The sequence below is a fragment of the Melospiza melodia genome, chromosome Z (genome assembly GCF_035770615.1).
Source record: "Melospiza melodia melodia isolate bMelMel2 chromosome Z, bMelMel2.pri, whole genome shotgun sequence".
Taxonomy (NCBI): domain Eukaryota; kingdom Metazoa; phylum Chordata; class Aves; order Passeriformes; family Passerellidae; genus Melospiza; species Melospiza melodia.
This window is the reverse complement of record NC_086226.1, coordinates 80185843-80213198: the sequence shown is the minus strand read 5'-3', so window position 1 is coordinate 80213198 and position 27356 is coordinate 80185843. Positions and strand designations below refer to the sequence as shown.

General features: G+C 41.7%; 1 protein-coding gene across 5 annotated transcripts in view; it reads right to left on the bottom strand.

Annotated features, from left to right (window-relative positions):
• The window catches only part of XRCC4 (X-ray repair cross complementing 4), a 142911-nt gene that overhangs the window by 14242 nt on the left and 101313 nt on the right, over window positions 1-27356 (bottom strand). For 4 of the 5 annotated variants that reach the window (XM_063180823.1, XM_063180826.1, XM_063180824.1 and 1 more), the window contains one exon: window positions 14966-15140. The exons of the other annotated variant lie outside the window; for it this stretch is intronic. In XM_063180823.1, the coding sequence (XP_063036893.1) occupies window positions 14981-15140 (160 nt within the window). In that variant the 3' untranslated portion in view covers window positions 14966-14980. Of the gene's footprint in view, window positions 1-14965; window positions 15141-27356 lie in introns of those variants that run through there. 5 annotated transcript variants of the gene reach the window in all.

The following is a 27356-nucleotide window of genomic DNA, read 5'->3' as shown; positions in this document are numbered from 1 at the left end:
GGAAAACCACACACATGGCCAGGGAGCCACTGGGGCTCCCTCCAGCTTCCATCACACGCTTTTGGGAAGGGAGAGGAAAAATAAAAGGCTTGCAAAATGGAATGGCATGTCCAGCAGAAGCCTTGCATCCAATATTAATGAATATTAATATATTGCAACACCCTCCACCTGAAATTCATATATATTATTATATATATTATATATTATATACATATATTATATATTATATATATTATATATTATTATATATATTAACATATTGCAACACACTCCACCTGAAATTCATATATTATATTATATATATAATATATATTATATACATATAATATATATAATATATATTATATATTATTATATATATTAATATATTGCAACACACTCCACCTGAAATTCATATATACCTCTATATTATATTATATTATATTATATTATATTATATTATATTATATTATATTATATTATATTATATTATATTATATTATATTATATTATATTATATTATATTATATTATATTATATTATATTATATTATATTATATTATATTATATTATATTATATTATATTATATTATATTATATTTATTATATTATGTTATATTATATTTATTATATTATGTTATATTATGCTATATTATATTATATTAATTCTATTCTATTCATATAATAATATATTGCAACATACCCCACCTGAAATTCAGATTACATTCCCCTTTGCACCTGAGTTTTTAAAGGTGTCCTCCCCACCACAGGAAAACATATTTATATTTCCCTTTTTAAGACACACCAGATACACAGCTGGGTTTTGGGGTTTGTCTAACACTTGGTAGAAAGACAGGCATTTAGTTTGTATGCTTGCCAGGCAAAATAGCAAGCACCAATTTAAATTAAGCATTAAGTATGAAGGTTAAGTACTAAGCACCAATTTAAATTTGTTTTTGAAGAGGCTTTGCCAGCGAGGGGAATAGAAGAGTCCTGGGACAGGACAGTGTGAATTTCCAGCTTTTCCAGTTTCTGCCCCTCAGCTGAACTCCTGTTTCTGGGTGAATACACTTAAAACAGTCCAGGGGTAAATATTAAACCAGTAACAGCAAGGTGAAAAAGAGCATTTTTCCCAGACAATCCTTTTCTTAAAGATAATTGTTTCTGTTCATTGATCGTTTAGGCCTGAATTTCTGAATTTCTGACAGAAAGCTACTAAAAGAATCCCTTAAAACCAAATGATCCAACATGCCTTTCTCTCTATGCTTGGGTGTCAAAGGGGTATTTAATGAATATTAATTCCTCTGATCTGGACAGCCATGGCTTCAAGTTTAATGGAAATTTCCAACAAGTCTGCAGTTCCCTCCACAAAAGACATGGAAAAATAACTTCACATACATTTATCATAGCAATTCATGCTTACATGCTATTTTTCAACTCAAACAGTTAATTTTAGAACAGAGAGGAGTGTATCTTGCCTTCTGTCAAGATAAACACTTGTGACACACAGTGCACAGAAAATAATCCAAAACGACAGAATTGATTTTGGAAAACGAGCACTCGTTAACACAGCTAATGATGAGTAATTCCAGGTTGGGATTTACCAGATTTGATCTGAACCATGAGCTATTTCTTTGTCTACAGCTCTGTGGAATAATACTTTAATGAGACTGTGGCAGATTTCCCCCACCAAAAAAGAAAAAAACCAACCAAAAAACCCACATCCCTCCCCCCACAAAACCCAAAAAACCCCAAAAACAACAACAAAACAAAGAAAAGAAAAAAGAACTAAAAACAAAGCCAAAAAAAAAAACGCAAAGCAAAATGAAAAATCCCCAAAACCCCAGAAAATATAAAAACACCAAACAAACCCAAAAACCAACCCATATTCTAACGACATAACTATTTCCTCAGAGCAGCCCACAGAGTCTCATTGCATTGATGGCATGGTAATCAATGCCTGTTTTTAATTGAAGGAATTATCACTGAAATAAAGACAGATTGCCCTCGTAGCTTGCTTGGATTGGTTAATTTTCCGTAAAGGCATCATGATGGTTTCATTTCTTACTTCAAAAATAAGAAATAAAAGCCTGATTTGGGGTTTTTTTGCCCAATTCCTGCCTTCCCCCAGTGTCCTCCCCTTTGATGCTGCTTTCCACATCCCAGCCCTGCTCAGACAGCTGAGCCAGGATTACACAGCCCAGGCCCTGCCAAGAGTGTGAGAGCCCAGCGTGAAGAAGCAGCTCAGGGATCCAAGTTCCTGTTGCCTAATCAGTCCTTTCACCCTGGCCAGGAGGCAGTCCTGCCTCTGCTGTGGTTTTGCAAAAAAAAAAAAAAAAAAAAAAAAAAACAAACCCAAAAACCCAAAAAAAAAAAAAATCCAACCAAAACCCCATGAATTATAAGGCAGCACAATGAATTGTCAACTACTGACCCAATCTGCAATGCTGGGAATCAAATCCCAAAGAATGCAAGTGATCAAAGGGGAGTCGTAGGTTGCAAATTTTATTGCTGTGTTTTTACTGGAACAGAGTTTATTCCTCCTAAAATCTTCTGCATTAACACAATGCACAGTCTGAAGCTGTTTAAACAAGACCTCATTCCACAATTCCACATTTCAAGGAAATTAGCCAAGTAATAAGACAACGCATTTTCTTTAGGGTATTAGGAAAAAAAAAAAAAAATTAGGAAAAGTTTTGAAAAGTTAACTCCTGTCCCCAAAGCCTTAAACTCTGGCAATCAACCACAGAACATATATTTTCCTAGCTAATGAAAAGCATTTGTAATGGGATTTTGCAATTAAACGAATGAAAGCTGCTGCAGGATCTGCGAGGGATCGGCAAACCACTGCGAGGAATTCGCTTCCACGTGAAACCCACCACTAAATCTCCTGTGCACTCAGCCACGAGGCGTTAGGGAAGAAACACCATCTCACACGGGGAGAACCCCCCTCGCTGGGGAGACGATGACTCAGGCTGGCTCCAGGAGGGAAAGGCCAGGGCAGTAAATCAGCCAAGGGGCTGCACGTGGCACGGGGCACACGAGGACTGCGAGTTCTCGTTGCTGCTTTCCACCCCGTGGGCGCATTGTTGAAGGCCCTGGAAGCAGGAAAGGCACAAACTCGTGCCTGGCTTGGCAGGAGTGATGCCTGGAATGGATGAATTTGTGGAATTTTGCTGCTGCCATCAGACACAGCTTTTTTTTTTTTTTTTTTTTTTTTTTTTTTTTTTTTTTTTTTTCTCTTTCATAGAAGGCACTTGAGAAAAGAAAGAATCTCGGGGCGCTTTCCAGCAGAGCTGAGTCTCAGGAGGAGCTCAGGCAAGACCAAGCCATGGCTGCAGAGCAGCTTCCCCTGGTCATTGTGTCAAGGCTGAGCCCTCCAGTATCTCTCCAAGCAATGCTCCTGTCCTGGGGGGAGGGATGGAAAAATACCTGTTCTGAGGAAACCAAAACAGAATAGCAACCCAGCTGGGTTTTTTCCCTTTGGCTTCTATGTTTCTTTGTTTTGTTGTTTTGGGTTTTTTCCCCCCTGTTCTTTTCTGTCATGGAAAGACAAAATTTTTTCCTCTTTTTCTTCTCATTTATTTACTTTATTACACTTGTGTGTTGTCAGTGGGGTCCCTCACACTAACAGGTCTCCAACTTCGGAGCCTTTTATTACAGCACTCGCTTCAAGTCAAGACTTTTTCCCAGTAATTCTGCAAAACAGGATCTTGTGCATTGAAGAAAAAATAAAACAGAAATTACTTTGGATGGAATCTCATTCTGCTAGTCCTGACTTGACTATCACAATCGTGCTGAAAGAAACCCTCCTGGTAGCAGGAACCTGTAGAGGTTCAAAGAGGTAAAAGCAGTGGGTGTAACACCATAAAGAGCTGCAAACCATGGAATATTTGGGGTTGGGGGGATGTCTGGGTATGATGTGGTGCATCCCACAGGAAGGTGCCCAGCTGGGGCTGGGATGGTTGGCTCCACACAGGGACACTCCCGGCCCTCCCTGGGCAGCTGTTCCAGGGCTCTGCTCTCCCTCCATGCACACAAGTTCTCCCTCCTGCTGCCCTGCCCCTCGCTGCCCTTTCTTCGATGGCCGCTGCTGCTGCTGCTGGCACTGGCAGCGCCGAGCAGAGCCCGGCCCGTGCTCTGGCAGCCCCTGCACATGTTGGGCCGCGTTGATGGCATCCCCTCGGCACGATCCCTTCTGCAGCCCGCCCAGCCCAGAGATGCTGCACAGCCCAGATCCTCTTATAAAAACACCCAGGAGCTGGAAATCTGAACCCCACAGCACGTCGCCGCCTCAGATATGGCTAAAAAACTGAATAATCAATTAAACAGAATGCTCAGGTTCAGAGAAATAAGCAGCCTGCTTTGCAAAATGTGCTCTCCTACAGAGATGCTGTGGCTGCAAGCGGAGAATTCCTGTAGCACAAACCCTCCCTGCACAGGAGCTCTGCACTGGGAACGCTGCAGGGCTCCTCTCCACAGCCCAAGGATGAGCTCTCCCATCACAGCAGGTCACTGCAGCTGAAACTGCTCCTCAGTGTGGCTGGGGACATCCCTCAGCAAAATAAGCGTCCCTTGAACTGGTTGCCTTGGTATCCTTAATGAAATCCCAACTTGCAGCACGTTCAGCTCATCTCAGGACATAAAAGCCTGATTGCAAGAGGCACGGGGAAAATGAGGTGATGCCAGTGGAAAACATGCCTTTCATCCATAGAAATAACTCCTGAGAAAACAAGGTGCTCAACAAGGAGTCAGAATGCCCTGACAACAAAGAGCAATTCACCAGAATTCAGTGCTCATCTATCTTTACACAGATCTAGGGTTGCACTGGCATTCCTGCATGCACAAAATAATTAATTTCTCCATTTTACACTGGTTTTCCAGAGTACAGAATTAGATGCGGGGTCTTTATTTACCTTATAAAGGACTGTGAAGAGAAACAAGCTCTGTGGAGTTTCTCAAACTGATCTATTTTCCCCAGAACTCCTCCTCATTATTAGCATTTCTGCAGCACACTGTTAAATTCAGCCAGAGATGCTGCTTCATTTTTTCCTCTGGAAACACTATTTTGCAAGCCAATAAATATAACTGACAATTCCTTAATATACTGCCGAAAAGCTCTTTCTCATTTCAAGTCATCTTCCCTAATCCCGTTTCTCATATTACATCCTCTGCTCCGCGCTGATACTCTTCAAGCCTTATCAAATGTTTCCCTTTGTTGTCCTGCAGCCAGCCTGTATGTGTTTAACCTGAACCCATCCCTCATAAATCCGGGCTCCAAATTCCTTTCCTGTGCACGGAGTGAGTTGTTCCCTCCATCCCTGAAGCTGTCAGGGCCTCCCTGCTAACGAGACCTCAGCATCCCCAGCGACAGGGGACCTCTGCTGATTGGGCTGAAATTGGACTGGTCCTCATTGCTGGCAAATCAGCATTCCAAATTCATGCCCAATTTGCTGTCAGTTACTACTTTTTGTAAGTCCCTTTTGGCGTTGCTGCTTTCCAAGGTTCCCCTCACCCTCAGGAATCCGTGGCTCGGATAATTTTTCCCTCGATAATAACCTATAATAATTCCCCGGTGCTAATTAATGTTTCCAAAACGCTTTTAAAGTGGAAGGAGCTGTATAAATATTAAGTGTCCTTATCTGTGATGGGGAAACGTGGCCCATTCCTGTTGTCACATAAACTTCACATCAACACACTCTGTGCATGGCCCTTGGTCATGGGCACTTGATTTCCGACAATGCCCTGCTGACTGGGTGCAATAATGGGAAATATTTATGTGTGGGCTGTGTACACACAAGAGCTGGGCCCTGCAATGTGGGTGTTGCACACACAAAACACAGCCCGAGCCACTCTGCTGTTTATGAATTGAATGTAAACAGAAACTCAGAACATTTTGCAGCTTTGCCTGTGTATTTTACATTCATTTTTTTGCTGTATAAACACTGTCTCACTGAGTTATTGGCTGCCCAGCAAGCCCTGGTGCAGGGGGATTGTTCAATACTGAATGAAACGAGGTTTGGTGAGCTCAGGCAGCTTGGCTATTAATCATTCAGAAGAACAAAACTAACACAAAAGCCCTCATTTCCTACCTCTGGCTCTGCCGGGTGTCACTCCCAACGCTCCGTCCCACACAGGAGTGGAACACGTTTGTGCACACTTCAACCCCTTGGGTTTCTGTCCCAGAGCACCAGCCCGAGGGGACGATGAGCACGGGGCACACAAAGGAAGGAAACCAACCCGGATAATTGCTTAAAGCAGGCATTAAATAGGCTGGCAAGGTTTATTCTTCCAAAAGGCTGCATTCTTGGATCTGGCCCAATAAATCACTCACTGCAGAACTCCTCAGAACTCTGAGGAGTTATGCAGAGATATGGAAGTTAAATCTCTGCGTTTACATGTTTGTTTGTCGTTGTGATCAGCACAATCAGCATCTACCAGGATTCACCTACCATTTAACCCAGTTTGTTTTTTTCAAATGTACCAACCTGGACCCAGGAAATTCTGTGATAAATTCCCTGCAGAATTGCCCCAGAGCAGTGGGGATGGGAGATCTTCACCGCCACCTGTCCTGTTTTCCAACAAGCCTGTTCACTACAAGGCATTTCCCCAAATTCCCTCTTTATCTGAACTAGAGTCCCGCTACAAACATCACACCAAAGCAGAAGATTGATCCCCTAAAGACCTTAAAAAAGCCATTCCATCCAAGCACCTGATGCTTCTGCATGGCATTTGCTGAGCTCTCAGAGGTGATGCTGAGCTCCCGGTGCAAGGTGAGTTTCCACTCTCCCCTTCCACAGGTGGAGGAGGGCACACTGCAGGTTTCCCAAACCAAAAAGCCAGCAGGTTGTTGACTTTGGAGATGGTCTGGGCAGCACAGCACACAGCCAAAGCACCCGTCATGCTACCACAAGACCAGGAGAAAAAAAAAAAAAAGAAAGAAAAAAAAGTTGTGTTTGCCTCCCTTATAAAACAGAGAACAGAGCCCTTAACCTCGTATAAAATGTCTAGACTCTGGATAAACAGTCACCAGCGCTGGTGCTGCTGCTGGTTACTAGTTACCACGGGGACAGGGGGGCAGGCTGATGCCAGCCATGCTCAGGGATGAGGAGCAGCTCTCAGAGAAGCCCTGGGATAATCTTTGCCCAGGGATCACCCGCACGGATGCAGCCGCAGCGCCCGCTGCGCCCTCACACCCTGCAGGTGCTGCAGGTGATCTCAGCACAGATTCCCTTGGGATTCCCTCGGGCATTTCTCACCTCTGAGGGGCAGCTGGAGCACCGGGAGGGTTTGCATCACCTCTGTCACTATTGCTATTTTATCTCTGGATTTTAACACCGGTCTCCTCGGCAGCAGGACGCAAAGGCAGTAATTCAGGACAGAATTCCTGATTTCCTTCACTGAAACAAGGGAAACTTAGGTGAACCCACAAAATGTAAAGTGCACATTTCACTGGGTGCAGGCAGCCAATTTCAGGAGTGCAGTGTGCTCTGTTGTAGTTCCACTCTATTGCCTTGATTGCACAAATGCAATTTGCTCCATTTTCTACACACTGATACAATGCTTGTCCTAGACTATTACCCTCCATGCGTTTGCTTCAGGTTTTGTTTCCTGGCACTGTGTAGATAAACTAATAGAGTGCTGCTTTGGAAAGAAATGTTTCCTGTATTCACATGATCACCCAAACAAAAAAAGCAGTTGTTATTCCCATTGCTATTCCCAGTAAAACACAACCAGAAAGACAATGAGGTTGGTGTGCAAGGGATTTTTGTCAGAGACACGTTGGAGGTGACTCCAGCAAACAGCCATTTTAGAAAGGTGAAAATGCTACATAAAACAAACGTTCCTATCATCAGTGATTACCTTCCCAGGTGTTTCAGCACTGGGGGAAATATTTATTAAAAAAAAAAAAATTAAAAATCCGGCCTTAACATGAAAGAACATCACCTGTTGCTGTTTCCACAAGCAGCAGGTTTGAAAGACCGAGAAACTGGGACAGCCTTAAAGGAATTTTCCAGGATTTCATCCAGGAATGCCTCTTCTCTGGCTGAAAACCATCTGGGCTCCTTGCTGAGCAATCTTTAATCAAATTGTCTGCGACAGAGAGAAATATTAAGAAGAATACTAAGGAAAAAAAAAAACAAGTCTATTTCCACCAGGGACCTAGGCAGTAGCCTGAATTGAGGTTTAAAGACAGAAAAACTGGACAAATGCACTATTTCAACCTCATATTTCAAGTTACAGAGGCACAAACAGATAAATGTGTCAGTAAAGTCAGCTTGCTTTTACTGCACAGTAAGCTCTTGTGAATAACCAACTTCTCCCCAACACATTTTTTAAAAGAATAATTTGTTCCTAGTCAAAAAGCCTGTGTGCCAAGTTTCAGCACAGAATAAAATCTTTACAGTGGAGTTATAAATTTTTTTGAAAAGTGGGTTCTGTGTACTCACATACACTTAACCATTACAAGGGCAGCAGGTGTCACTATAACAAATGATGTAAAGTTTAATTTAAACATCAGAGAACACACTGAAATACTTTGGAAATTGCCACAGGTCACTTAACATTTTATATGAATAAGAAAAAAAAAATTGAAAAACCCTAACTCCTCTCCCTAACATTTAATTTTTTCTTTCTCCCCTACACGGCCAAGTAAAGAAAACACAGACATGGATTCTTTGTAATTAGCAGGACTGTGGTTTTACAGCCAAACCTGGGCCAAGAAGTGAAAAGTTAACAAATCATTAGACAGCATACATTGCTCCCTATGAGAACCGTGGCAATCTGCAGAATAGCTCAGGATACACGAGCATGAGGTCAACTGTTTTCAGTAGATAATTGTTGAGCACAAGCATCCCTGCCTCACAGACAAGGCATGCAACAACACACAAGGACTCCTGGCACTCCCAAAACAATTTGCCCACCACGTTACCCAAACAAATACAGGAAGCATGGTCAGTAATCACAGATATGATTTAAATATTAAGGAAAGGAAAATAATAATAATAATTCTGTTTTCTTCCCTGCCCTCCCTCCGTTTTTCTGAGAATCACCAGTTTCCACAGCAACCGCACTGTTTACAACACAACAGCCTCTTCCTCCTCTTGCCCGGGCTCCCTGATGTTCCAAACCACTTTAACACCTCCTTCCCTTTAAAGCTGGGGGACCCCAAAGCAGTGCTGGGGACCACTGTGTGTGTCCTGCTCAACCCAGGGACAAAGAGAGAAGGAAAAGTGGAAACAAAAAAGGAACATCTGTTTGCTTGGGGTGGCCCTCCTTTCCCAGACTGCGCTTCTATTACAATAAAAGGTTTGATTTTTCAGTGTTTCCTGCAGGAATCCTGCTCCTCCTGAGCCGGACTCTGCTCAGGGCTGCACTCAGCTCCCACAGATATCGGTGATCAACGTTTTATTCTGCATCTGTCACCACCAGGGCCAGGCTGGACACGTGCACTGGGGAGCACAGCCCTCGTGCTCAGCAGTTCTTTTGCTGTTTAGACACAGAACTCTTCTGGGTCTAAAATTAATTTTAAAAGTACTTAATTTCCTTCTGTTTCTAAATAAATTATTTATTTTAATTATACCAAATGAAAGGCTTAAAGACTGAATTCAAGTAGGCCAGAATTCAATCTCACAAAGAGCAGCAGATTGGCTCATGGGGGAGGGTTGACCATCACATTTTTGTTGTGTTTGTTTCTTTCCTCCAAGCTGAAACTCTCAGAATTCCTGAAGAAAAGATGGAATGCACTTGACTCTCACAGTACCATGCATCACCACTGGACTTTAAACACACACCCACTACTGCTACCCAAAAATAATTCCCATTAATGAATTAATTTACAGCTCTTGACTAAAAGCAATGTGGGGCAGTGGAAAGGTGGCAGGTGGAATGGGATGAGCTTTAAGGTCCTTCCCAACCCAATTCCATCAATAATTTTACCACCATGGTGCTCTTGCTGCTGCTGGTGTCACTACCTGTCCACAACAACAACAAAAAAGCCCTAAAATCAGCAATTTTATCCCACATGGCTGAACTTCATATGCAAAAAAAATTAAAAAAAAATAAAAAAAAGAATTGCCTGTGAGCTGGTTTAAGTGAATATTATCTGTTAGGCGTAATTTTTGTGTGTGTGTGGTTTGTTGCCTTATTTTTTATCCTTTTTTTCTCTCTTTTGCTTCAGCATAACAACTCTGGCCCCAGTTCAACAATGCACTTAAGCATGTGCTTAGTTTTAAGTAGATGAATAGGCCTGTTGAAAAAAATGCTCCAGTTAAGCATAAAATTAATAATGTGCCTCAGTGTTTTGGATTAGGCTTTAATTGCAGGAAAAGTTTAAAGCCATATTGTATAACACTTAAACATCCACCCATTACCAAGTTATGGTTTTTCTTAAAAAAAAAGAAAAAACCCAAACTGTAACAATATTCCCTGCAAGAACCAAAGTACAGGGCTAAATATCCCTAAGATGAAACCAATATTATCCTGCAATGTGATAATAAAAACAGATCTGTGATTTTCATGCTAATCTTTGCTGTCACACACCAAGGAGATTTTTTTCATCAGTCTCCATAACTCAGATTATATAGTTTAAAAACACCAGTGCAGTTTGGTGTCTTTTTGGCTAAGTTTGTTCTGTTTTCAAACTCCAAACTCATTAACTCATTAATCCAGGTAATCACAATTCCAGACCACACATGCCAGCATCTCTTCACATGCATTACAGGAGATCTTTCTGGGGGTTTTTGAGGTTTTTTTTTTGTGATTTTTTGTTTTGTTTTGTTTGCTTTTTTTGGGGGGTTTTGTTTGTTTGTTAATGGGAAATTGTAATTCCTTGTATCACCACCTCTCCCGTCTACCTACAACAAGAGAAACCTATTTCAATTTCGTTGTGAAATATCCCAAACGAACATTTCAAATGGCAAAGGAACCAACGTGAACATGGAATACACGTGGATTTCTCCCCGGCTCATGAAGGAGGTGTCTATCAGGATGAGTTTAGCAAGAAGTGAGAGATTTGTTATTGCGGCCACCCCTTCCAACCTTAACAGCCGTCACAGGGGATTTCATCTGTCCCTGTGAAAGGAGAAATCTGAAGAGTTTTATGTAGCATATTGGTGATACCTGGTGCATGATATGAGACAGAGGGAGGTGCAGGGTGGTCTGGCAGGGAACCCGAGCTCCAAGAAGTTTTTGCAGTGTTGCTTTTTTCCCCCCCTCAAGACACACGGATACAATGATACCTATTCAGCAGCTCAGAAAAACACAGAATTGCACTCCTCTGCCTCTGTGTGCAGTTCTCTGCTCACATACATTGTCCAACACCAAAGGAGACAGAGGGAGAATAATATAGTTTCTGTAACAAAAAAAGAACTGTGTCTGCTGGGACCCTCGACGTGTTGGAAATACCAAACTTTAATTCATGGCATCCATGCAGCAAGGCTTCTACAAAGATAAAGAAAAATATTTTATCAAACTGAATCAATACTGGACTTTCTCACCAAACACTGCAGTGCTTTATTCCTACAGGGCAGCCTGAGAGCTGTGGTTTGAAACCACCACCACCATCACAAAAATCAATGTTTCTTTATTATTAATTACAAGGCTTTTCCTTGCAGTCGTCGTGGGAACGGTGCTCACATATTGATCTCCCCTAAGGCAGCTCCAGAAGCAATCCAACCATCTCGTTCTGCCATCTTTGCAAAGGAAGTCCCCACAAGTTATTAAAAAAAACCTCATTTCTCCTGGGCTGTGCCTCTGATTTCTGCCTCCTGTGTCACAAAGGGTTTCTCAGAGACACTTGAGCAAGGCAGATTGGAACGGGCACTTTATTTGTACCAGCCCAGGGGATCCTGCCCAGCCAAACACTCAAGAACCAATCTCTGAGGATCTCACAGCCAGTGCTAAAGAATTTTTTAAAAGTGTAAAACATAAATGTACTTTTAAAAAAAAAATTTTAAATGTAAAATTTTTTAAAAATGCAAAAACGCATTTTTTGAAATAAAATAAAAGATACTGATGGCGAGACTGTGGAGCAGCCTCATCCACTGACTATTTTAAAACTCATTTGTGTCCCTCCAAAATCAGATTATACAGGAGCAAAGATAATAAAATATAATCATAAATTGGAAAAAAATAGTCCAAGTAGGACATTTCAATACGTTTTTGCTTGATGGTTTTTGTCCCTTTTGAACCCTACATGGTTGATACCAGATGTGATTGTGTATCTTCCTCAGATGATGTGAAAACAAGAAGTTACTGCAGAAAAGCAATGAGGAAGAAATCCCTTTATTTCCTGCACTCATGAGGCAGTTCAGAAATAGCAAAGGTTTCGATAAGTGAAAAATGATAGTCATAAAATAAATAATAAATGATAAATGAGAATGAGAAATTAAAGAAATGAGAAGTGATAGCTCATTTGTGGGCTCGGATCTGAACCATGACTAGGTGGGAGCAGGTTGTGTCTGACCCTGCTCCAGGCACTGCAGAACAAGAATGAGGATAAAATCAGAGAGTTTGGACAAAGGGAAGCACAATAAATTCCAGTGGCACCATTAGTCACAGTCTCGTATCTCATTAATGTTGTGGCTTTCATGGCTGAGTAATTTCCATGCAAATAGGAAGCACTAACATCTTAATTTTATCCTGATTGAAGTAATTGATTTATTATTTATTTAAGGTCACTGGTGTCCTTCCCCCATGCCCTAAAATGAACTGGGTGCACAGTGCTGGGGCAAAAAAAAAAAAACTTTTATACTGGTGGAATCACGTGATATTGAACATTATTTTACCTGATATTTACCTGATATTGAAATTATTTTATTTAGGCCTGTCAAGACTGCACACAGCAAGGTTTATCCATGCTAAACCTGAAAGCAACAGGGGAGCAGCAGGAATATTCAGCATAAACTGCAAAAAGCTGAGACATTTATATGTAGTTCCCTGCACTGCAAACAAAAGACTTACACCACTCTGATTTAATATTATTTAAAACTTGCTTCAATTTTCTCTTTTTCCCTCTACAGACAAATTGAAATAATACATGCAGGAGCATCATCATGTTGGCAATTGGTGAGAGTCTTGAAAATTGCTATTTTTTATGCCGTGGTTTGAAGAGCAAATATATTTTCATGTTTGTGTATCAGCTGGATTGTATTAATGCAGTAAAACCTGTGCAAAATTGTTTGCTTGTCTTTGGGCTTGACAGTGATTTCAGAATTTCACACCAAAATGGCTTTTGGTGCACGATGCAACCTGCAAACTCCTCTTCAACAGCTTCTTTTTGTTAGCTAAGCGATAAAAACAGTGAAAACAAACAAGAAGAATAACAACCCAAACCAACCAAAACAAAAAAAAACCAAAAATTTTTGCCACATAACCATTCTCAGCACACATTCATGCAGGTCTAATTCACTTTTTTTTTTTTTTTCCCCCTTTGGCAACAGCTGAAATGACAGGGAACACGTTTGAAAGAGGAATGCCTTGAATTGGAAGTGTTTTTATGGAGCTGGAGTTTACTGGGGTGCCACAGTAAGCTGAATTTTCCCCACAGGACTGCAGTGATACTGGGATGTGAAAATGGGAAACTGCATGGAATACAGAAAGATTGATGGGGTGTCTGTTTGGGGGTGAATTTATCTTTTGTTATAAATACTTTGCTATGGACATGTAAATGCAGCTTTAATATTTCTCCCACCTCTGGCTCTTCGACTTGTTTCATTTTCATATCAAACAAACTAGATTTAGTTGCAACATTTCTGTGGCCAAGAAAGCAAGACTTCACCAAAGTGGAAGATGAATATGTGGTAGCCACAGAAGTTGATATTCTCACCTCAATTCTGCTTTTTCCCCTCACAAACTTATTATAGCACTTTTACTGAACAGCAACTACACAAAACTCTGAGTTTCCAGCATAAAGGAACAATGCATTTTCTTGCATTTTGTTTTCTGATAAGCACAAAACCTGTAGGAACAGATTTTATAATTTGCTTACACCTACTAGGAAAGTATCATTAATATCGAGGTAACAGATGGTGGATTTTTAAAGTCCAAAACATAAATAATTGAGATATCTACACTGTAGTTAGGATGGTATCTTTCCATAAAGTAACTTGGCAGGATAGATCATAAACCATTTCAAATTCCAAAAGGCATAAATTTCTGCACTACATGAAGCAAAAAACCCCATCAAAATCCAAAACAGCCTTTCCTGCACATGATGAAGTTCTTCCCTTATACTACCACCCAACTTTTCGAGATGTGAAGTGACTTGAAATGAACAAACACAGTTAATAAAGGGCAGTGTGAGTTCCTTCATCCTCCTCTTCCCTGTGCTGTGGTCTGCGCCTCAATTCAAGTCCCAATTTTGTTGGGGTTGTGCTGTCCTGACCAGCAGTGGCAGTGGGTTTTGTCAACCAAGAGAGGAAAATTCAGTGCTGGGTCAAAATGCACCAGCCCCCTTGACAAACATCAGCTCTGAAGAGTCAAACATGAATAAATGTTGCTGTTTTCCCACTAATTCCACTGCTGACATGCTCTGTAATACAGATCTGTTACATATTCAGCTGCTGTCATATTAGTATTTAGAATAAACACTGCATTTCTGAAGACCCATGGATAAAGGGGGATATTCTCACAGAATTTTAAGGCAAAGGCTTCATAAACAGCCAGCTTTGCAGTGTCCTGCAGCTCAGATTTCACATGGCCAGGTGAGACAATACATGGCATTTATTTATTTTCAAACGTTTAGCATCTGCAACAAATCCAGACCAACCAAAACAGAACCATGACAGTAAAAAAAAAACTCAAAACCACATTTCCAGGTCTCTGTCATTACGGTCTCTAATGAGAATTGCTGCTGTTGACATTTCAGTGGATGACAAACTCCATAAAACAGGGGTTTGTTTACGAGGGCTGACGTTTTTAAGCAGCTGGCCATGACTCTTCAACTTGGAAATTATTTTAGCAGCACATCTTCCACGATTCTCACTGCTCACTGTGACAGTCAGGAAACCATCAGCAGGGTGGGAACACATTTTGGGGGGGAGAAAAAGGGAAGGATCTCCCCAAAGTCCTGCAGGAAGTGGTGGAGGGGGAAGGTTTGGGCACAGTGGGTGCTCAGAGACAGCCAAGGCTCTCCATCCACACAGACCTTTTTGGGCCACCTAAAAACAAAGGCCACACAAAATTAAGGGAATAAAAAGTGTTTGATTATATTTACTGAAGGGCCTTCAGGTACATCTTGGGCAGGCAACGCCCATCCAGAAGCTACACCCAAAATGAGCAATCAGTGACAAGTTTTTTCGACTTTTGTAAGTTTGGTCCATCTGCACACTGGGGGCTAATCTAACATTGACAGCCTCAGCTAATGGAGTCATTTACCCCAAGTTTGCCCACCCAACTCACTTTTGTTTGCATTTCTGGGCCCTGGGGCAGTGAGGTGCCCTCGGTTGCCAGGCCTGGAGAGGAATTGTTGTGCCTGCCCAAAATGGGACAGCAGCAGCTGACACTGAATGTGGAGTTTGGAGTTACACACTAAAGAACTGCAGGATTACAAAATCATAAAATTACAAAAGCAAAAATCCCAAGGCATCAGCACCTCTTTCTCCCCAAGGCTGTGCCTCTGATGGGGGGACAGAGGCCCCTCAGGTGTCACTCCAGGAAAAACAGCCCAGCAAAGCACAGAAGTTGCAGAATTCAGGTAATGAAACAATTACCCACTCCAGAATAATAAAAACAACAAAACAGAAGCACCTTCCACAAGGGAGTTTCTTTCTGTCCCTTCTTTTTTTCCCCCCTTCCCCTCCCCCTGGAAATACGTGCAGTCTACACCCCTTTTATCCCTTCCATTAGTTATTTTAAGGGATACAGATGATTGTGATGTAAAGCGAAATGAAAATAAGAGTATTTTCACACAGTGTATCAGAGAACCCAGTTTAAAAATGCACAGCCTCGTGCCTTGGGCCTCTGAAAACACTCTTAAAAATCAACCAATCCAATGCTTTCCATGTCAATCATACACAGAGGTCTCCAGTGACTCTGAATTTTATGAGCTGTCACTCATCCCAATCCCAGAGGTGCTGCTACTAAATACAAGCTTCATGACCCTAGAAAGCATGGTTGAATATTTCCATGCTACAAAAAATGTAAGTTAAAAGCACAATGGTAATTGAAATTAAAGATTAAAAAAAAAAAAAAAAACAAAAAAACAAACTATCCAAACCAACACGACTGGCAATTTCTCCTTAAACAGCATTTTTATACTGGATGTGGGCTTTGTTCACACTGAAATAGACATTTTGGTCTCAGAGGGATGGAAATGATGCTCAAAAACATCTGCAGACAGTAAATGGCATTAACCTGAGACAATGAAGATTGCAACACAATGATTCCTTATAATACATAATGTGACCTGATTAATTGTATTTCCACTCTTATGAGAAACCAGAGAAATTTCTGTTGTCAGTCACAGTCACTGACCATACTGCTCACTTGAAATTTAAGTTTCATTTTCCCTTTATGTTATCCCCAAAGATGGGGATAATATACAAAATGTGGTGCACTGCCCCAAAATTCAGTGTGCACCTGAGCTGCATCACTGATGGAAAGTTACCACGAAGAAGCCAAGTTTTATCACAGATATTGAACACACAAATTGAAGAAATGCAATTTTAATAATGTTCTGCAGGGTGATGATCAAAGAAATAAAACAGTACAGCAGAAAAAGGGAGGGAATTAATGCCTGTATCTGTTTTGACTGGCTGCCAGGTGTGCAATATTGTGAATAACTTATCACAGAATTAGGGAATGGTTGGGGCTGGAATGGAGTTTTATTCTAGTTATTCAGTTGAAGGCCCTGCCATGGGAGGGTCTCCATTTGCCATATATTAAAAAATAAAATAAAATGGCCTGGAAGTTGTGTTATCTGCTTGCCTCATTAGTCCAATATTTATTTTTTTTAATTCATTTGAAGATTCACATTAGGGCATTCATTTGATACTAATTAATATACTTGTCAGCTCCACTCATTAACATCAGCTGAAGTATCAGATCCAGTGAGGGCATAGAAATAAAACAGACCTTTCTTTTAATATATTTAAGTGAAAATGTCCTGTGTTACCAACATGGCAGCTCTGAAAATCAAATTACCCGTGCAGACTGACATGAGTTTTGTTAACACCTTCATTTCACCTTTCTAGGCACTCCATACTTCTCATCTTTCAGCATGAAAATACAAAATACTGGTATGAACCACCACTGTTACACTAATCCTCAGCACTTTACATGTAAAGGCATTGTTAGAAAAGTGCAAAGCTACTTCAAATTCTTATACACTCATGGAAAAGTTTTTATTGTGAAACTAAGGAGTGACCTACTTTTGCAGGGTTTTCCAGTAATAAAAACTGGGAGAAAAACATAGATATCAATGATGACAAAAGCAGAACTACAAGCTGCTGATATGGCTCCTAATATTGATGGGAATAACATTCCCTGATGTTGATATCACATTTGATAAGTGGGAGGGCTGGAGCTGTGGAGTCCCTTCCCAGGAAGAACAGAAGAGGGAAATTTCTTGCCTGCTGAAAAGTGAGATAAAAAGTGCCAAGCAAGAACCAAACTTCCACCAAACCAAGCTGGTGTTATTGGGTTTTTTAAAATAATCTTAGATTGGACTAAGTCCTACTGATTTCCTGATAAATAAACAAAAAACCAAATAAAACCAAAATTTTGGGTGTACTTTGCCCTTTTTATGGACTAGGAAAGTATGTTCTTCTTAACTTTTGAATGTGAAACTGGGGAATAACCCAGAGAATTGAGAGAAAAGCACTCATATAAAGATAATATAATATTATTGTGGAGATCTTGTGGTGATTTTATTGATACCACCATAAGGAAGAAGAATATCTCAAGTGAAACATGCCCTCTCAGTTGCTAAGATAGGTTTTTCTCAGGGTGCTGTATTTATTTCACAGAATTTTGGAACACAAGAATAGTCCTTATCTTTACAGGTTGTGTCTTTCCTGGAAAGCATCAAAACACCACAGTAGCGACAAAACCTCAGTCTGCCTAAATTCAGAAATATTAATTAAGCAGCACCCCCAAGACCTTATTAACACACACAATCAACTCCTTGCCAGCATTTCGAGTTTTAAAACTTCGCAATTAATTAATTCTCCAACACTGATCTTTGTGAGTTGCTTCATAAATGCTCAGTGTTTTAAAGAAAACAGTAGTTTTCCTCACCAAAACTGCTGCTGGGTAACACCTTGGGACACTGAAACACATGCTATTTATAACATCCAGCAGTAACTCAATATCATCAGGCATTCAAATATATGCCTTCAGCTCCAGCATTTCCCTGAAGCATTCAATCCTTTTAAAGACCCAGTTTTTGTGGCAGCGGTTAAAAAAATGTTCCTTCCACTTGATTAAGGGAACCATTTCATTCCCTGAAGGTATCAGATGTTACCTGTCAGGAACAGAGACAAGAATTGAGCCTTGTTTCGCAGAAGAAATATTAAAAAACGCACGACAAAAATCGGTGTGTCACTGCAATGAGCTGGTGAATTGTGGTGTTTGGGAAGCAGGGCTTTTGGTTAAAAGCTGCTGGCTGGGGTTTAATCCAGGAAACAGCAAAACCAACACACACATACACATGCAAAATTAAAAAAAGAAGAAGAAAAAAAAAGAAAAAAAAAAGGGGGGGGGGAAAAAGAAGGAAGAAAGGGGGGGAAAAATGAAGAAAAAAAGGGGGTGAAAAAAGGCAAGCTGCTTGGAAAGGCTTCTGATGAAGTTGATAAAGGCTATCAGCAAGAGCTTGTGTTCTGTCCTAGGGAAAGAAGGAGACAGGGTGGGAGTCACCGGCCCCTCCCCCCCCCAAAACAGAAGGATTCAGTGTTGATTTTTTTGTTTTACACCCCTGCCACAAGGTGAGGGCGGCGGCGGCAGGGTTTGCTGCGCTCACCGCGGGAAGGAACAAATCTGTTTATAATTATTACTTCTATGGGACCAGTAACTCCAGGCCTGATCAGTAGTGAAGGAATAGAAGAAACGAGAAAATGAAACAAGAAACAAACGAGGGATTCTGTAGGTCTGGGCTTTCTGAGGGGGTGAAGGATGAGTCAGGGTGACTCAAAGCCCTGTCACGCCGGCGCAGGGGGAACTGAGAGGCACCTTCTGCTTTACCCTCAAAGTGGGTGATCTGGTCCCTGCCCTGCTCCAGCATTAGTCATCCCACAGCAATAAACCCGTGGAACACTAAAAACCCTTTGCCATAAAGGCAGAAAGCCTAAGAAACAGGAATTTAGAAAAAGAAATTATATATATATCAATGAGCAAAGGAGGAGGAACAATGTGGATGTTCTTGAGTGACATGAACCTTTTCAAAAAGCTGCTTGGCCCCTGCACACAAAAACAGTGGGCAGGGGACACCTCCAAACCTGAGCACAGGCCTTGAGCCACACCTGGATCACCTGCCAGCCCAAAGCCCCACACTTTGTGCTAAATTCAGCATCATCAGCTGGCTCCTGGGACAGATCCCAGACCCCTGGGTGAAAAGCCTTGTCACTGCAGCATGGATATTTACTGATTCGGAAAACCAGACTGCTCCTGTGACTTCATGTCTTCAGGCAAGGTAAGCACTGCAGGAGGGTGGTGGGGGAACCACATTCCACTCCTGGAGCACACCTCACTGAGAGAATGGCCAAAAATTCACAAATTCACAGGCAAAAGACGGCAAAATGGAGCAAAAATGGTTACAAAATGCCCATTTGCAGCCCAAGGGCTGCTCTGCTGTGCATAATTTCAGGAGTTTGGCAGGAGCACAGTTTAATTTGCCTCTGAAGAGCCTTGTTTACTTGCATTTCCCTCTCACCAATAACAAGCTGCCACTTCTGACGTTGTTCCAACATAGACACAAACCTGAGAGTTAGTGTATGGCTGCTCCATGGTTCCCTCTTAATAAAAATACATAACAGAAAGACTTTGTAAATGTATCCCGCATGGAATTACAGATTCAGAGCTATCTGCCTTAACAAAAAATTTAAAAAGGTTAGGAAAATAATGAACCAATAAAATAAATTAAAAGCTTATAACTCTACACCATTACCATGAGAGGAAAATAGCCCTTATGCCAGGTCTAAATCACACAAGTCAATTTAAGCTGTAGGCAAATGGATTAGAACCTTGTCAGTTCTAGAGTTATTTGAAACATTGAAAAAAAAATTTCCCATGTTTCCAAGGGAAAAAAAAAAAAAAAGTCCTGGAATGGGTATCTAAATGGGACAGGAAGACTGGAAACAAATGCACAGCTGCAGAGTGAAACTTACAAATTTAATTATGCATGATTACTAACTATCAATTTTGTTGCTAAAGTAGTGTCATCACCAGTAATAAGGAGAACAACAATTTATCTAATTTTATGGTGCTTGCAATTATGAAATTCTCTAATGCATGATATGAAGCACAATTTGAGGGGGAAAAAAAAAACATCATTCAATTGGAAAGAAAAAACATGTAGTTTCCAGAATGATTCTTGATTCCAGAAACGTATCTACTTGGAATTTTCTCTTCCTTCACCCCCTCCCTCCTTTTTTCTTAATCAACTGAGATACACAGGAGCTTTCTAACAGTCAAAAGAAATAAAAATAAATGCTTAATAGAACAAAATGAAATTATTGAATATTCCATCCGGGATATACAAGACGTTTCAGCCTAATTGTATTAGTCTGGGAGGAAAACAAAAAATATCATGAGAAAACCTTTCATATTTTTTGCTTTAGAAAGGTAACCTTTGTGTCCCACAAAAAAAAAAAAAAAAAAAAAAAAAAAAAAAAAAAAAAAAAGAAAAAACCAAAACCAAAAGGAAAAAAAACCCCAACCAAACTAAACAAAATTAATCACCTGGAAAAGATAAAAACCACCAGGACTTCAACTGCCCACAATTTTAGAGGAAACTCTATTGAGAGTGCTTAACCAGCAGAAGGAAAGGAAGGGCAATGCAAAAGCCGGAAAAAAGGAAATAGTCTGTTATCAAAGGACTATTAATTGCTCCCAAAGTAAGAGCAAGTGATGATCTTCTTCCTTTATTTACTCGGAGGTTCAGCTGTCTAATCAAAGAAACGTTGTGCTGGCTGCGCTGAGAGAAAACTGCACCTTTTGTTTTGGTGATTGCCCAGCAGACCTCCAGGGCTTTCCCTGGATGGGTTTTACAGCTCGCCGCTGCTCTTTGGGGAGGGAAAGGAGCAGCAGGCAGCTCCCAGCCTCCACCTGCGCCGCCAGGAAACACAACAGGGCTCTGGAGCATCACCCACCTCCGTTCTGTGCGCGCCGCTGCGCGCTTGGTCCTCCCTCCAGAGCTGCACTTTCTGCTTGGACTCAGTTTACTGCTTGTGCAAATGTGAGTTTCTAATTATAAGTAGCTGGTAACATTCAAGGCAATAGATTAAAAAAAAAAAAAAAAAACCAAAAAACTAAAACAAAGCACCTTTCCACAGAGAAAAACAAAGGTTACAGTTTGTGAGTACTTGCACTCCCTGCTCTCCTAGCAAACCATTTAGGCACAAGATTTTTTATGAATTTTGGATTTGCCACAATTCTTGCAGCTTGTAATACAGTAAATTAATGATATAAAGAAAATTTAAATTTTCTTTCTGCCTTGCAGACTCTCAGAATGTTAGATTTTTGCCTTCAACTCTTCAACTCTACAAGAAAATATGGAAATGCACCTCTTCCTTTTATCCTCCCTGCATCCCCCACACACAATCCATTACCAAAGCCATGAAAGTGTCAGGTCCTCTTTCTCTTCAGAGCAACAAGTTTTGTAATTTGCCTGCAGGCAGAATAGGAACAAGCAGCTTTTCAAGGTTTTTATGGCCTGAAAGAATTCTTACAACAGCAAAGTTATTTGGAAGAAAATTTCTTAACTCCTGCTGGAGTGAGCAAAGATGTTCCACATGATCTGTAAATGATATGTAATGTATGCTGGCTTTTTCCGCTTATCTAAATTTGCTCTTTTCTGCCTTTTTAAGGACTTTTCTATATTGAGAACAGAACATTTGTAATAATGGATACCATTACAGAATGTGTGTGCAGAGGCTGGAAACGACCACAGGCACATTTCTGGGGGCACGTGAGGCTTTGCAGTCATTTCTGTGTGAGATGAGGCCTACAGGAGCGAAGGAAACCTTCACTCCTGATACTTAGCAACACAATTTATTTTTTTAAAAATTCAAGATGTTTACGGCTCTGCAGATGTTGCAGGTTTATTTCTTTCCTTCTAGGCTGAGTGAGCACAGCAAATCATCCCCCCGGGGCCTCGCAAGCCAAGGCACACTCAACTATCCCAGAAAACATCTCCTTGCATCCACAGGACTGAAACACCATTAAACCCCCAGTCTTAAGGGGCTGGTGAACCTCCTGCTTTACTGGTCCTGACCAGAATTCTGGTACATCTGTGAGACAGACACAGAAAATGGGCGATTTATGGAAAAGCTTTCAGCGCAGCAGCCTCGGCTCCGGGTGGGACTCTGTTATTTCGTGCCCCACCTGAGGAGAGGGGCAGTGAGATGAAAGAGGGGTAATCAGGCACACTAAAAGCTCTTGGCTGGCAGGGATGGGGCAGGATCACTCAGGAAGCAACAACAACACGAGCCATTGTATCCCAAACCTGTCCCGACAAAGGCGGCTCTGTCGCTCTGTTGACTTTTCCCAGTTTGTCTCGCTTTGTGCCTTTGATAAACTGTCAGTATTAGCTCCTCCAAGGGCTACATTCCCCCAAAAACCTCTCTCTGCCAGCCCCACATGTGATACAGCTTCTCGTGCTCCAGCAGCCTGCAGTTCCCATAAGAGCTCTTCATGTTTTCCATAATAATTTCAATACTTTTCGCTTTATTTTCCAGCTGTGCTGCGCACGGGCTGAGCAGCACCACAAATCCTGCCCTGTTACATTGCTGCTCGCTTTCAGCTGCTGCTGCAACCCTGTGGGCTGAGCTGCAGAACTATTAAAAAGCACAGAATCAGACAGCTGAATGCCAAACATGCTAACAGTTTACTCAAAACCCAGATGAATTTACTAATGTTACCCAGCCCATGAAATAAAGCAAAGTTGAAATCGGATTACTATGGCTCCCAACAAGAAAAATTATCAAGTTTCTCTGTTCCAGAGGCAATTTTTCTCAAAAATGATCAGGCTGAACTACCCCCCAGAAATTAACAGTATTGGAAAGCTAATGGAGCAGGACATGCACTGGATAAAATAACATTTTTCTAAGGTCTTGAGACAGTCAAGACTTTTCCATTTTTCAAACACACAGGAAGAGCAAGAGGAGAACAATTCGTCAGATGGAGACCCCTGTGCTAAGGGAGCATCCACAGGGTCTGGGTTTGCCTCCTCTCGAGCTGGGGAGGATAAAAAGGGATAATTGTGGAGTCAGAGTGTAATTCAGGAACTTGTGCAATACCACTGCCCTTTAAATTCACTGATTAAACAAACAGCTTATTTTGCAAAAATTTGCCTATGTAATCAAGCTTATAGCAAGGCCTAGAATACAAGAACTGTTAATACCAGGGTGACTAAGCCGTCCACTTGCAAAAGCCAGACAAAAAGGGGATAAAATGCATGTCTGAGGACGGGAAATGTTTCACACTGAGAGCACAGAGTGGCCTTTTTCTGAAGAATGATTAGTGCTCTGCAGCTGCCCTGACCTCATTATATTCACTCTGCTGAAATTCAAACTTCCTATTCCGACAGTTTGTTCGGAAGGTGAAGGAAGAGAGGTTTTGTTGTTTTGTTTTGTTTTGTTTTGTTTTGTTTTTTTTAATTTGCCAGTCATGGGTGATTACACATCTTCCTTCCACTGATAGCCAAGGGGAGATAAAAGCCTGAGCAGCACTTTTGCCCTCCAGGACCTCCCTGCTAGGAAGGCAGCAGCTCCTGGCAAGCAGGCTTTGTGCTGAATAATTCCACCTGCCCATCTCTGCTTGCCATCCCCCTGAGCTCCAGCAGCCACAGCTCAGATGGAGAAATCACCTCTGGCAAGCCTGAAACAGATTAGTGAAATTTGCTTCTCCTCCTATGAAGCAATTTTCAGCACTTTATTCTGGTCAATTCAGCAGGTGACCATTCCCCCCAAGAGGGCACTGGGACCTGAGGGAGTGAAGATGAAAGCTTTTCCTCCACAGATAAATGCGGTACATTTTTAATTCATTAAGACCCTCATTTAACTCCTCTAAAAACAACAGGCTGCTCACAGTGCTTGTTTAATGGGAATTACAGTGGATTACCAGCGAGCACAAATTCAAGGATAATCCATATTTGAGAACTCAGTGCTTCCTCACAGCTGCACCACAAGCATTGCCTGCCTGTCACCAGCATGTTTTGTGCATCTCTTGTTGTGTCCTTCTGCTTCCACTGACCCAAGGCAGCAATGCAAATGTTTAAGCCCAGTTTAGTTCCAGCTGGTGGGCCCAGCAGAGCATCACAGGGGTGCCGATGTCCTCGCCGTGCACCATCCCATCCTCCTGCCCTGGATGTCACCACAGCTGCTCCCATCCACACCAAAAACACAGCCTGTGCCTCAATATTTGTGCCATCAAAACCTTTCCCTTGGAAAGGAGACACGTTCTTGCCCAGATCAGCCTTCAGAGAAATGGAGACAATTGTTCACAGACAGAACCTGCACCATCCCTGGGTCCTCACAGTCCTACAGGGACTTCCCATCTTCCCACCCACCTGAAGGGATGCCATAGGCCAAATTCCAGATTGGGATGAATTTATGTTGCTGCCACTGCCTTTTGGGTCGGCTTTAAGCTTTTGCAGACTGCCTTTTCACGAAGTTATCTTCTGATGCAAGCCCTGATCATTGCTGTGACAACAGGAAGGGAGATCAGTAATTCCATTTTCCATCATTATTCTTTCACGTTGGAGACCAAAATGCCTTCTTTTATTTCCCAAACAAAAAATTTCATGCTATGCAAAAGAAACAACAGATGCAATTTTGCTTAGAATTTGAACAGGGCAAAGGCTGCCAGAGCTCCAGCAGGGTTTGGACAATGCTCTCAGGCACAAGGTGGGATTTTTGGGAGGTCTGTGCAGGGGCAGGGGTTGGGCTGGATGATCCTGATGGGTCTCTCCCAGCTCAGGATATTCTGTAATTCCTAACCAAAGGAGATCTTTACAAAAACCCTGCAGATTGTCCAAGAACTGCAAATTTACAGTTTTGGTCAGATGTTTTCTTACACGGCACAGCCACCTGCCAAAAGTAATCCCTGAGGAATGTACAATAGGAAATTCATCTTTCAACCCACACAAGTGAAAATACAGCAGCTCCATGTACCTAAGGTGCTGCCCAACATCAGAGCTGCCTTCTGAAATACCAGCGAATTCAGTCTGCCACAATTAGAGTTTTGAGTCTCACCTGCTTTCTTTCTGAAATCCTCAGGAAGCCACACACACAATGACACAGGGTGATTAAAAAAGCAGGAAATTGGAGGCCCTGAGGAAGGACTCTGGCAGGTGAGCCCTCTGTAGTACCTCCTGACTGATGAGTGCATAAACAAGCCATTCAAAGGCTAAAAAAGTATCCCACTTCCAAATGATTTTTGCAATTGACGAGACTAAGTGTGGAGGCTGGGCCCATACACCTGAAAATATTTATTTCAGACTCAGTAGATATCTACACTCATCCATATAATCACACTGTACTGATCATATGTCCATTATAAAGAACTTATTCCCCAATCGAAGTGATCCCCTTTCTATGGACTCATTCTTTTATGCTTAGAACTCTGTTAAATATATATTTTATTCAGATAATGAGCTAAATGTGTTGGGTTGGGGTTTTTTTCATTACTAATATATCAAATGGACGCCTAAGAAATCTATCTTTCTGCTTAAAGCTATAAAGACACCTTTAAAACAGCTTTCCATCATTTAATATCACAATTAGCTGCACAGAGTACTTGAATAGATGGTACAATAAAATCTAAGATATCTTCAGTGCCTGTCAGGGAAAATATCTGTGTTTTCCTGAATGCAAGCAGTTAACCTTCCATATTGATTAATAAGTCCAGGGACCACTGTTATCATGCAATATTTATTAATCTGTTCTTTGTATTTCAGAGGTAAGTGCATAAAATACCTGCAACAACCACAGCAATTGTCAGGCTGGGCTTCCAGAGATTAAGTAGAAGGCAACTCCACTGATAGGAGAGGGACTATAAATAAAAACACACTAAAGATTTCATTGATCAAACGCCCTCTGAATGCATAATTCATCAAGGTGTTTGAGAACATTGAGATGCCTTGTTTGAACAGCAATCCACTTCTGTCAGTAATTTGAAATTTAAATTCTCACATTAGCTTCAGGGGGAAGCAGTGGGCGTACGCAGCAGGCTGGAGGTATGAGGAAGAAGAGATAAGGATTAAAATAGAAAATCAAGAAAAAAGTGTCTATTTCAAAGTGCATGCTGTTAATTAATAGATCGTGAGCCAAAAAGGAAAATGCATAAATATTCCAGTGACAGCCTCACAGTTTAAAAATAAAGTTTAATTCAGAATTAAGAACTACTCTAGCAGGATGGATGGAGGGTTTGACTGGCCAAAGGTAAAGACACAAAAGATGGAGTGGATTATTTCCCTACAGTTCACAGAATCACAGACTCCCAGAATGGTCTGGGTAGGAAAGGACCCTCAAATCCATGCAGTTCCTGTTGGGATATGTGTTCCACAGGCAGGGACCCCTCCCACTGTCCCAGTGCCCTGTCTTGGGCAGTGCCAGGGATGCAGGGGCAGCCCCAGCTGCTCTGGGCACCCTGTGCCAGGGCCTGCCCACCCTGCCAGGGAACAATTCCCCATTGCCAGTTCCCAGTATCCCACCCAGCCCTGCCCTCTGGTCCTGCCCCATTCTCCCTGGTCCTGTCACTCCACTTGCAGATGAGGAGTCCCCTCTCCATCTCCCCTGCAGGCCCTCCAGGTCCTGGAAGGGACAAGTGAGGTCTCCACACAAACTTGTCCTCTCCAGGCTGAACGGCCCCAACCTCCTCAGCCCCAAAATCATCCAAGCTCGAGTTGATCTGGCAAGCAGGGAGAAGATCAAGCCACAGCTCGGCTCAGTCCTCGTTCCTTGGCTTCTTTCAACCAGACAAAGCTCATCATCCTGCCCTCCAAAGAAATCCAGAGCACAGCCTACAGCTGATACAGAACATTTATTTATTTGTTTGTTTGTTTATTCATAAATATAATTCATACTGCCTGAAACAGGCAGGGAGAAGAAGGAATTCTGTTGGGAAAAAGGGGATGGGGCTGATATTCCTGCTCTCTTCACAGCACCAGAAAACATGATGTTGTACAAGGGGGACACCTCTCAGATTTTGTCACAAAC